The sequence below is a fragment of the Centruroides sculpturatus genome, unplaced genomic scaffold (assembly GCF_000671375.1).
Source record: "Centruroides sculpturatus isolate CEXI.00-Female unplaced genomic scaffold, Cexi_2.0 scaffold2175, whole genome shotgun sequence".
NCBI classification, from domain to species: domain Eukaryota; kingdom Metazoa; phylum Arthropoda; class Arachnida; order Scorpiones; family Buthidae; genus Centruroides; species Centruroides sculpturatus.
Window position 1 is genome coordinate 36987 of NW_019386264.1, and position 13377 is coordinate 50363.

Sequence of the window (13377 nt, forward strand, 5' to 3'; positions counted from 1 at the left end):
TATATATAGACTGTATATATTTATTTAATAATTAAATTTTAAGGAAGGATAAGTTAATTTTGCATATATTTATTTATTTAAATTTATAATTATAATTTTTTTTGTAAATTTAATGCTTATAAATACACAAAGAAACAAACTATGATTCGTGAAAAAATTATCTATTTTATTGCTATTCGAAATAAATTAAATATAATCCATACATAAGTTTTATTACAAATTACAAAATATTTTATTACAAAATTATATATATGTATGTATATATGTATGTTTGTATTTATGACATTCCACATAAAATAAATACAATTTTTTTATTAAATAAATTATAAAAAATTAAAGAGGAGATTAAAGAAAATGATGAACAATTCTTAAGTAAAAGATAAGAAGGAAAAACATTATCGTTATCATTATTATCATTATTATTATTATTGTTTCTTTCTTTCTACTTCTAATTATTTAAAAAATGCATAGGAAATATTTATTGCTTATTATTTTACAACTGTATTGCTCTATAATATTTCCATAATAAAAACATTATCACAACAAACTTTGCTTTCATCCATGACACTTTTTCCCTCTAGAAAATCCTTTTATCTGATCATAATTTGCGTTAAAAAACAGCATAATTAATGCATAATTAAGTTATAATTATTATAACAAAGAACGTACAGAGGTATATTTTTTTGTATTTATGCTTACATACATTTTTTGTACAAGTTTCGAGTAAGGAAAGAATTGTAAATGTATGTATGTATGTATGTATATATATATATATGTATGTATATAATTCTGCATAGAAATTGATAGGAAAATTTTATAATCCTTTAATGACTAGTTAATTCTCAATAGAAGATAATACAGATAAATTTGATTAATTGATCTTACATTGTGTAGCTCTGTAAAATGATTCAACTTTTAACTCCCAAACAGCAATCATCTTCCAAGATAATTGCTTTGATAAAAGTTTAATAATTATTCACGTTTATCGACTGATTAAAATGAAGATAATTCGTTACGGATTATCTTCATTTAATTGAGGCTTAGTGATTATCTAGGATTAGAATAATCTGAATGAATTTTATTAAACGATTTGTATCCAAATATTTATTGTTAATTTTCTTTTTTTCTAAAAATAACTATCAGATGTAAAAACAAATATATGCAATATCAACAGTATTAGGAGGTATTTTTCAATGTATATATGTATGCATAAATACAGATTTTTGAGGTAATCGTTATCCAGAATCTGTTATGGCATTTCTTCAACCAAAAATTTACACATTTTAAGCAAAGAAAACGAGGAAAAACAACACGTATAAAATTCCATAAATAAATAAATATATATTCAAATTTATTGCTGTGAATTTACATATGTATATATATTTATATTATATATATATTTTTTTATTATTTCATTCTGAAATTATAAAAGTTTTATTGCTCTGGATACACAATTTTTGCTTTGATAACTCGATAAACTTATCAATGTGCATCACTCGTAATTAGCATCACGCGTTATATGTGATTAAAATTAAAAGTTATTGCTTTGTATTATTGCTAAAAAGTAAATAAATTAACGAGAGCAAAGAAGCTAGCAGCATTTATTTAATATATTGTTTGTCACTTTGAGCAATGTAACCCGTTCTTCCCTATCTTCTATACTTGAAATTCGTTTGTTGTAACTTCATTATGGTCAGGAACATTATTGGTTCGATTCGCATTACTTTCTTCTTTAAAACAAGACGATTCGTAATGTTTGTTCAAGTAGGACTTAAGTGCGAATGTTTTATTGCATCTTTGACAGCGGAAATGTTTTAGGGAAGAATGGGTCTGCATATGTGCCCTTAAGTTGGAACGATCAGCGAATGCTTTACCACAATGCGCACAACCAAATGGTTTCTCACCTGTGTGGGACCTCATGTGGCCCTGAAGTAACCAGGGCCTGGAGAATGCTTTCCCGCACACATTACACTTGTGGTTGAGATTGTGAGTTAAAATATGCATGGCTAGAGCAGGCATGCTTACGTACACTTTACTACACGTGGGACACTTTTTGGCTAGTTGCGAATCGGGACTACGATGGGTTTGCTTGTGTCTGGACAGGTTAGATGAAGTAGCGTAGTGTTNATGCAGTTAAATTTTTAGTAAATCTGTACGTCTGTATTTATTTTTATAGCTAAAATGCTACACTAATTCTTATATATTCTGTAACATAAATTGGTTTTAGCATCTTCCTTATTGTTATATTCTTCCTCAAAAATGAGCATACTATATATATATATAATGGTAAGCTTGATAATATATATAAAACGTTGATTAATTAGCTTCTAAATCTGTTAAGTACCGTGATTCCACTCTTTAAAATAGTGTTGATAGTTAAATTATTAGTCCTTAAAACAGTAACCGAAATCAGAAATCTCTAGAGCAATATCTTTTATGTACAACTAGATGGATAATTTGTTAGTAACAGGTCATATCAAAATAATGGTCCTACATAAAGATAGAATTTGTATCCTACTAGAAACATTAGTGCAGAGAGGCTATTTAACCGTGTATTACTCAAATATTCTCTCTAGTAAACTGGAGAGTTCGTATGACTTCTGAGATTACATTTTTCTCTATGACTTTTTCTACCTTTTTATATAGATGCTCTATTATTAATAATATCGGTACTAGAGTATTGTAAACATATGTAAATGCGATTTAAATAATATGCATAATATTACTCTCTAAGGTTATGGAATATATATATATAACATAGTAAGTAGCCTTTAAAATAACTATCTCGATTAGGATCCTCTAAATTAGTCATATATAACCACTAACATAACATGTCCTTTGATTATTAGTCCCTAAAATAGAGTTAATACCACGAATATTCAACCCTAAAATGCAATGCACATCCTGTTAAGAATTCATATGTTATACTTACAATTTAATGAGATAATAATAATGTATACGGCAGAATTACATTTTAAAATCGCATATTTTTTGTATTATACAACCTTTGTAAATTATAGAAGTTAATATTCTAAACTAATACATAAATAAAGCAACAATAAACAAATAACTTCTCTCATATATCATGAAAGTATAGGGATGCGGATGGAGGGGGATGGAGAGGTATTACTTTTTCATGAAGAAAATCTCAAATGTGTTTTTTATTCATAAAAGAGTAGCAGCATTAACAAACAGATAATATATATATATAATAAATTTGATTAATTGATCTTACATTGTGTAGCTCTGTAAAATGATTCAACTTTTAACTCCCAAACAGCAATCATCTTCCAAGATAATTGCTTTGATAAAAGTTTAATAATTATTCACGTTTATCGACTGATTAAAATGAAGATAATTCGTTACGGATTATCTTCATTTAATTGAGGCTTAGTGATTATCTAGGATTAGAATAATCTGAATGAATTTTATTAAACGATTTGTATCCAAATATTTATTGTTAATTTTCTTTTTTTCTAAAAATAACTATCAGATGTAAAAACAAATATATGCAATATCAACAGTATTAGGAGGTATTTTTCAATGTATATATGTATGCATAAATACAGATTTTTGAGGTAATCGTTATCCAGAATCTGTTATGGCATTTCTTCAACCAAAAATTTACACATTTTAAGCAAAGAAAACGAGGAAAAACAACACGTATAAAATTCCATAAATAAATAAATATATATTCAAATTTATTGCTGTGAATTTACATATGTATATATATTTATATTATATATATATTTTTTTATTATTTCATTCTGAAATTATAAAAGTTTTATTGCTCTGGATACACAATTTTTGCTTTGATAACTCGATAAACTTATCAATGTGCATCACTCGTAATTAGCATCACGCGTTATATGTGATTAAAATTAAAAGTTATTGCTTTGTATTATTGCTAAAAAGTAAATAAATTAACGAGAGCAAAGAAGCTAGCAGCATTTATTTAATATATTGTTTGTCACTTTGAGCAATGTAACCCGTTCTTCCCTATCTTCTATACTTGAAATTCGTTTGTTGTAACTTCATTATGGTCAGGAACATTATTGGTTCGATTCGCATTACTTTCTTCTTTAAAACAAGACGATTCGTAATGTTTGTTCAAGTAGGACTTAAGTGCGAATGTTTTATTGCATCTTTGACAGCGGAAATGTTTTAGGGAAGAATGGGTCTGCATATGTGCCCTTAAGTTGGAACGATCAGCGAATGCTTTACCACAATGCGCACAACCAAATGGTTTCTCACCTGTGTGGGACCTCATGTGGCCCTGAAGTAACCAGGGCCTGGAGAATGCTTTCCCGCACACATTACACTTGTGGTTGAGATTGTGAGTTAAAATATGCATGGCTAGAGCAGGCATGCTTACGTACACTTTACTACACGTGGGACACTTTTTGGCTAGTTGCGAATCGGGACTACGATGGGTTTGCTTGTGTCTGGACAGGTTAGATGAAGTAGCGTAGTGTTTACCACACTCGGTACATGTGTAACGTGGTCGTTCTCTTTCAGGCACTCCTATGGTTGTTCTTCTCCTCGAGCGACCATCGCTGATAAAGAATGCGTCGTATGTGTAGCCAATTGTTGTTGTTGAACTCGTTGAGAAAGGATCGGAGGGGTTGGTGTTCGTGCACAGCTCTGGTGTATCCAAATTTGTCTGTATGCCGTAATCATCGCCGGGTTTCACGTACGTCCAACTTCCGGTGGAACTATCGTGGTCGGATGCTGTGATATCGGAAGTATAGCCTGTGGGGAATAGTGAATAGTTATATCCCCATCTATCATGCTAGTGAAGTGTAGATTAAACATTGTTATTACATACTAGACAACTTAAACTCATCACGTTTTAGTTCTTTAACTATAAAAAATTTATCATGATCTATAAACTATATTAATTAATCTAAAATTATTTATAAAATATAGAATTACCATAATTATATGTTTAAAAGTAATTAAAGTCTATTAAAAGTTAATAGAGTCCCCTGTGAAACTGTCTTCTCCTTTTAGATTTGTGTTTTGCAGGTAAGCCTATCATCCGTTAATATAAACTTTATCGTTGGAAAATATATAAAATTTTATAAAATTATTTTTTCAAATTTGCCTTTTTCTATATAAAACAAATTAAAATATAAAAATTAACTACAATTATAAAAATATATTTTTAATTTACGAAGATTTTTGAAGTTGCTCCTGCGAAACAATTTTGTCTTCAGTATCGATATGAATTTCTACATCTACAAATTGATAAGAAAATCCTTATTTTTCTTTTAAAATAGAATAAATTATAATAAATATATTCAAAATAGAGAGAGTTTCTTTTAATAATTTGATCTAAAAAAATTAAATTTTCATAAAACATAAATTAATTTTATTGTAAATCGAGTTTATTGCCAGATTATTTTTATTGAATTTACATAATTTAAATATTTTGTATATAATTATGTGTTTATAGCCATAAAAAACCTCGAAATGTATAAATCAGAATGTTCTTTCTAGGAAAAATAAAATTATTTTTTTTAAATGAAAAGAGGCGAAACGTTGAAGGAAAAAAATGTTTTTCGAAATGAACATATTAAATGCATCAAAGCAACACAAATAATATACAAAGGGGGAAGAAACACACATCAAAAAACAAAACTACTCTAAAAACATTTAATGCTGTGAATAAATCGATAATTTTGGAAAGATTGACGTATTCAAAACTAAGATGATTGCTAATTCACATCTCACGTGTTTAAGTATCGTGTTATAAATCGCGTGAAAATAGATTTGTTCATGAGATGCCACGCGAACTACCAATGCAGAAAATGCGAAACAGGAGCGTAAGAGAGAAAGAAGTGTGTAAAAAAAATTAACCCATTGCTTCATCCACAGCTGTAATAGCAATTTCATACATCAATCGTTTCTTAGAAAGGTACGAGGAGAATCCTTCATTTTAGAATTATTCTTATCGAAGAAAATTATAATTTTTTAACAGTTACACGTGAAATTTTTAATATAGTAAACAATATTTGCCATCGTGAACACCAGTTGCGTGTTTCGCTACTTAGCAACGTCTCCCTTCAAAACAATTCTAAATTTTGTTTTCGATACCTGAATACGGTGAAAGAGGATGTAAACAAGTCTAAAATAAAGCTTTCATATATAAAAATCTTTATTTATTATATAATTTCTCCGTTAATTATTCTATATTTTCACAAGGGAGGAAGAAAAGAAATAATGTATACTTTAAAAATTACTTTTGAAGCTTTTAATAGAAAAGTAAAAAGATTTGTACCATTGAGTATAATTTCATTTAATTTTCACACTCTAATTAATTTTCTATTTAATACCAGAAAGGAAAAAATATATTCATATTTTAACCTAAAATATCAACCCTAAACTGTCAAAATTAATTGGATAAATAATTTTTTAAAACACTAATTATTCATTCTCATCATCTTATAAGCTACTTTACATCATAATTTCTTCATTCTTAGAAATCCATTAGGGATCATTAAGAACAAATTTCATATTTATGTTACTTTAATCAAGTATTTTTTTATATATTTTTCAACTAAATAATTCAAAACATTGGATAGTAGGAGGGGAAAAAAGAGGAATTTTGTATAAAACAAGGTTCTAGCACACGAAAAACCTAGGAAGCGTAGCGTTTGATCGATTGTGAAGCATTATGTAAACGACTTTTATATATTAAGTACTTTTTCCCATCATTCTCTTGGGAACACTTCGAACGCAGTCGAAGCAACCGAACGTGTTTCTCCGAACATTTACTGACAACACCTCAGCTGTAGAAGTAACTCAAAACGAGACTTCTGGAATGCAGAAAGCATTCAACTGCAATAGGTGATAAATCCTTTTTTCCTACTTTCACTATACCCCACTTTTTCTTTTCTGTTTTTTTTTCTTTTAGTTCCACAATGCAACCTGTAGATAGGAACTTTATTGATTTCCAAGGTTGGTTGGCAACCTGCAGCAATGATGGTGTGACATTTACCTGCTTCGCTAACGACCTACTACAATGGAATGTCGCTGGACACTGTGTTGCTGTTGATCCAATAGAGGCAATAATCTACTGACTGGAGGGTTGAGCAAACAAACATTGCAACAGTTTCTGCTATTTGGTTTTATATGAGATGTTCGTGTATATCGTCATTTAATCGCGTTTAGATGAAATTAGATATTCTATTATTGCTAAACTGCTTTAAGCGCCCTCCACATAGTAATTCTATCACAATTTTTTTCCTCTTAAATGCTTAATTTTATCCCATTTCGTCGCCACCAACAAACTCGATCTTCTCACAATAAAAATTGTATGATCTTTAAGCAAAGTTTTGCTTGTATTTCTTTTTAAAATTAACTCTTGTTTTGTTTATAAGCGAGTTAATTACTTGACAAAAAAACCTTACAAACTAATAAACATTGCGAAATTTACTTTACCGTAATTAATTTTAATTAAATAATCCTTTAAATGTTTTTAAACAGATAAAAATCTCCAAGAATTTGTAGAGCTTGTTTCATTACTTAAATTAATTATCGCTTTTTTACGTCGATTTTTTTTATAAGAATGAATATTTGATAATTAATAAATGTGTTAATTTTATGCTTACGTATTTAATTTTAATATAAATTATTATTTTTTTATCTCTTTCTTCCGTTCAAATATTATTTTTAAGCAGTCAAGCTTACTCCTGTAAAGCGTGCTTCACCTCGCATCTCCGTTGTTATGAAAGGAAAGTGACAGTTAAATCAAATCGTGGATCAGTCGCCGTTTTTATCGTTTATTTCTCGCCTAAGTTTTTAATTTGTTAAAATTTAATTAATTTTAATAAACAGCAAAAATATTTACGATATGTTTTATAAGATTTAAGCGATAAATAGTTAATTAAAGCATCTAGAAATAGCAAGTTACGAGATTGAAAGGTAGGAAAAGTGTTTAAAAAAAATTAGGTCGTGGGGAGGAAACATCATTCGATGTTAACGTACAGTACTACGATGTTTAGCACATACGTTGATTTCCTCTTTTTACTTAAACTATATTTTCACACGCCATGTTTCCATTATCGTCAGTAAGAGAACTTCTAGCATATAACACTTATAAGATTTCTACTTAATCAACCTGTTGACCTGTACTAAAACTTATTTATTTATTTATTTAAAAATAGATCGATCAGTTTTATATAACTTACCGGTGTTAAATCGGACGGCAGTACATTGATGGGACGGCGAAGGAGGACTTGGTGCCGGTGCAGCTTCAGTTGGACTGGAAGGTTCTCTGTAAGTCCATCTGCTTCCATGCTCAACTGGGTTTTTACCCTTCTTAACCAGGAACGAACGCGGCATTTTGTGTCTACCTCAACATTCCATGTGACACGCTGCGACTGGAGTTGTCAACACGGTGCAGAGTCGAACTGTCTGCTCTGCTGCTGCTTTAGTCTCGCTCTGAGAGTGGCTTGCGCCAGCTGTGCTGTGCGACGCTCATGATTCTACCAATGAGAGACCAAGAGACGGCTTGGTAGTTCGCGCCTAATCGGATACCAAATTAATGGGTTAAACAACGGATGACGTAACGCAGAGTACTGGTAAGAGGCGCCCTCTCCTTTGCTTCTCCCTCGCTTAATCATGCTGCAGATGAGTTCTCTGCTTTTTTCTACTTCTTTTCCAAAAATTAATTCTATGATTAGTTAACCCGTTTTATAATAAAGTAGATATATTATTTTTAATCCGCATCCTTCTTATGAATCACTTTATTTAAAGTTAAGAAAAATTCTATATTTTCTCCTATTATTGTTAAGATCTCTCTTGATACTTTTTGATAGCTCGTTAAATAATTTAATATTGTTTACAAAGGAAATAGTTTACTGTTAAAGAGAACTCTCTCTGCTTTAATTTTTTTCCTAGAATTAAAGTCAATAAGTTGAACTAACGTAAGACATATATTATTGAAAAATAGTGCTATATAACTTTAAAAATAATTGATAAATAATCTAAAATAATACTTAATGCAGTTAAATTTTTAGTAAATCTGTACGTCTGTATTTATTTTTATAGCTAAAATGCTACACTAATTCTTATATATTCTGTAACATAAATTGGTTTTAGCATCTTCCTTATTGTTATATTCTTCCTCAAAAATGAGCATACTATATATATATATAATGGTAAGCTTGATAATATATATAAAACGTTGATTAATTAGCTTCTAAATCTGTTAAGTACCGTGATTCCACTCTTTAAAATAGTGTTGATAGTTAAATTACTAGTCCTTAAAACAGTAACCGAAATCAGAAATCTCTAGAGCAATATCTTTTATGTACAACTAGATGGATAATTTGTTAGTAACAGGTCATATCAAAATAATGGTACTACATAAAGATAGAATTTGTATCCTACTAGAAACATTAGTGCAGAGAGGCTATTTAACCGTCTATTACTCAAATATTCTCTCTAGTAAACTGGAGAGTTCGTATGACTTCTGAGATTACATTTTTCTCTATGACTTTTTCTACCTTTTTATATAGATGCTCTATTATTAATAATATCGGTACTAGAGTATTGTAAACATATGTAAATGCGATTTAAATAATATGCATAATATTACTCTCTAAGGTTATGGAATATATATATATAACATAGTAAGTAGCCTTTAAAATAACTATCTCGATTAGGATCCTCTAAATTAGTCATATATAACCACTAACATAACATGTCCTTTGATTATTAGTCCCTAAAATAGAGTTAATACCACGAATATTCAACCCTAAAATGCAATGCACATCCTGTTAAGAATTCATATGTTATACTTACAATTTAATGAGATAATAATAATGTATACGGCAGAATTACATTTTAAAATCGCATATTTTTTGTATTATACAACCTTTGTAAATTATAGAAGTTAATATTCTAAACTAATACATAAATAAAGCAACAATAAACAAATAACTTCTCTCATATATCATGAAAGTATAGGGATGCGGATGGAGGGGGATGGAGAGGTATTACTTTTTCATGAAGAAAATCTCAAATGTGTTTTTTATTCATAAAAGAGTAGCAGCATTAACAAACAGATAATATATATATATATATATATGANTATATTTATTTAAAAAAAGCTAAAATAATTACGAGTTAATATCATAAAAACATGTAAATTTGGAGATTACTACGCTCGAATTAAATTCGTTATTTTTTGTATATCTTATATAATAACTGTTGATAAAGATATTTGCTTGGTTAAAACAAACAGTGAGGAAAAGAACAGAAAAATCTAAAGTACGTGATGTGCGAGATAAGAAACGGGGGGATGATGATAGTATATAGTACGTGGAAGGCATTTGAAACAAGCGACTTCTTTCCCTTATCGTGTTTGTAGCTGAATTTAGTTTTGTTGGTAGAGGATTACCGAGGTATGACGATAATATGAAACAGTAAGGAAGAGGAAAGTGTATGTTCATGATAGATTAATTCTTTAAAATATGTACTACGTTTGAAGGATAACATCAAGCAAGAATTTTGCTGAATGAGCTTCATAAAAGCGAATTTAATTGATGCAAATTACTTAATTGAATTATTATTAATGTGAATTTCTAACGAATAAAATCACAAAATGATGATTTCGAATTTCTTCTTGTTTTCTTCCCCCTCTTCCTCCTCCTCTTAGATATTTTAAATATTCTAGAATTAAATTCTTAATTATTGCTTTGTAGAAGTTATGTTTATTTGTGTCTGTAGAATTGGAAAGATATTAAAATTTTACAAATGATAAGCTCTAGAAACTTGTTAAATTTTCAAAATTCTGGTTTCTAAATTTCTTTCGACAGTAACAAGATTCTCAAATTTAGAACAGGAATATTGTAAAATGATATCAAATCTTGGCATGTGGTTAAGTCGATAGTGAAGTGAATCTTCTTTTTTTGGCATTCGATTGAGTGAAGAGGGATAGGTAATCAAATTTTATATAGTTTATTCACTGTCGTAATGTGATGCTAAAATTTTATTTCTGGTTCAAGTATTTATAAGAGGAAAAAAGAGAAAAAGAATTGGCATAGTTCTGATGCGAGCAATACAAATTTAGTATCAGATTTGACTATATAATAGTGAATATTTGGCAAACAGTTGGAATTTATGCTTATAGAAACACGATACTTGATTTTTTATACCTACTTCTATCTACTATTGCTTCTATAAATTAAATAATTCACTTCTAGACTATAATATCAACAAGTTTTGAGTTTATACACCTTAAATTTCTTTACTAGACTAGCCTTTACACATTAAAACGTGTTATGTTAAAAGTTAAAATGTGTAACACATTAAAATACATAATTTTAAGCTAACTTTTTAATTATTAAGTTATAAAAGTATAAAAATTTAAGAGGAATAATTATATTTTATCTAGAATCTTCTCTCTCTAGAGAAGATCTCTCTCTCTCTCTCTCACTTTTCTGTTTTAGTGCTTGAAAAATAAAAAAGCAGAACGAGTGGTTTAAAAATATAAACTGCAGATTTAATCTAGGAATGTTTAATTCTAATTATACAACTTATAATCCGGCTGTAATTCAGAGTAATCTCATAATCCTTAATATAGTTTAATTGCATCTTTATGACTAAAGTATGTCGTGGGGTAAACTGTTGCCAACGTTTAAGCATTGGGATTGTGCAATTTTATGGCTGAGATCTCATCTTTGAGGATCACTTCTGGTAAAACGATCCACGCGAGAAGCGCAGCCCTCAAAATTAATGAAATCACGCGATTTGCGTACGTGCGTGAAGCAAGATGTGAGACTTACGTCACGTAAAGTATGGGAACTGGAAACGTGGTAATTTAACTTAAACGGAGACAATACTTTCATCTACACGATTCAGTCCCTTTTTTATATTATTATCGTGTTGTTCGTGTAAAAAAATCTGCACAGAGGTCATTTAATGGTGTTAAGTCGTACTTTTTATCTTTTATAAACGTTTTTCTTTTGCTTAATTCGTTAAATTTTTTTCCATTAATTTAGCTCCTCGAGTAATAAATTTCGAAGATATAAAAGATGTTTAAGCAAAATTTTATTTTGGAAATTAATAATTAGTAATTAATTACTAAATATTGATACAGTTTGTTCGGGATTATTCGGAATTAATCGATAATTTAATCTGCAATTTTAGTTAAATTTACTAAAAAAAATCTACTTAAAGAAAGTGTATTTATGTTTAGAAAGCGCAGAGATAAATAACGACATATCAAAACATTATTTCTTTTTTCCTTGTATACATTTCAACTTATAAGCCATGTAGATTTTTGAATATATTCACAGTTATAATTCATAATAAACTTTGTACATTTTCACAAGTTTCTAAGAAAATTTTTAAATTTATATTTATAGAAAACAGTATCTGTGCACTCCCATAAATTATATATATATAGAAATACCCAAGCAACATTTAAATGAAACTTTAGAATATTCTCCTGTACATGTGTCTTTGTTGCATTATTCAGGTGCTAACAGGAAAGCATTACTCGAATATATTCGTATTTTTCAGAAATAATTTTCTAGCAGAAGAAAAGAAAGTAGAAAATAAATGAAATTTATTAAAAACAATTTCGAAAAACGTATAAATTTATGTATATATTTGGTACTACTTTCTCCATTTTCTTTTATAAAATTTCGTTTTCTGAGAGTAGATACCAAAGGTTTCTTTGTGATGATAATGCAATAAAACGATTGGAAGAACTAGAATTTCGCTAAAAACCACCTGAATAGATAGATAACTAGAAGTATGACTCTTATCCAAAAATAGGTAAACCTCAGACTTTGCAAACCTTCCACTTCCCAAACACAGAAAATCCCACATTCATCGAAAATCCAACCAGACATTGCAGTGTCGATTTTCTTCTGTCAGCAAAAAAAGTCAACAACAGAATAAATATATACGTTTTCAGAATGTGGGTCATGTACTTTTATCCATTTCTGAAAGATACTTTACCTTATCGCATAAAAAATTTTCCCTATAACCAAAGACATAATAATTTTTTATCCTCCCAAAAATTGATAGAAAAAGATGCTAAATCATCATTTAAACTCATATTTTTTTTTTAATTTAAAGCTATAAATATGTTTTATATTAAATTTTAACATATTTTTTTAATAATATTGTATTACTGATTATAAATTTTATATTATTTATAAATTAACACCTGTAATTTATCTATCTGTATCGAGATGATAAGTTAATTTATATTCTGTATATATTAATCTTCCGCAGAGCTTCTTGTGGACCTAAATTATAATATATAAAAGGCCCTCCCTCTCTTCTAATAATGCATTTAAAAATGTGAGGCCCTAAGCTATAGACTTATAACCCGAGGCCCTAAGCTATAGT

General features: G+C 28.8%; 1 protein-coding gene across 1 annotated transcript; it reads right to left on the reverse strand.

Annotated features, from left to right (window-relative positions):
* Positions 1-3518: 3518 nt before the first annotated feature.
* LOC111614322 (transcriptional repressor scratch 2-like) lies at positions 3519-8393 on the reverse strand. The gene is made up of 2 exons (XM_023355690.1): positions 8196-8393; positions 3519-4752 (listed from the first exon to the last, which is right to left on the reverse strand). The coding sequence occupies exons 1-2, from the start codon at positions 8347-8349 to the stop codon at positions 4007-4009; spliced, it is 900 nt and encodes a 299-aa protein (XP_023211458.1). The 5' UTR covers positions 8350-8393; the 3' UTR covers positions 3519-4006.
* Positions 8394-13377: the final 4984 nt, after the last annotated feature.

What these genes read in the sequence shown, in the direction of transcription:
- LOC111614322 (XM_023355690.1), bottom strand. Translation starts at nt 8,349, where the DNA reads ATGCCGCGTTCGTTCCTGGTTAAGAAGGGTAAAAACCCAGTTGAGCAT. An exon ending in TGCCGTCCGATTTAACACCG is followed by an intron (nt 4,753 to 8,195) that starts GTAAGTTATATA and finishes TATTCCCCACAG; the next exon opens with GCTATACTTCCGATATCACA.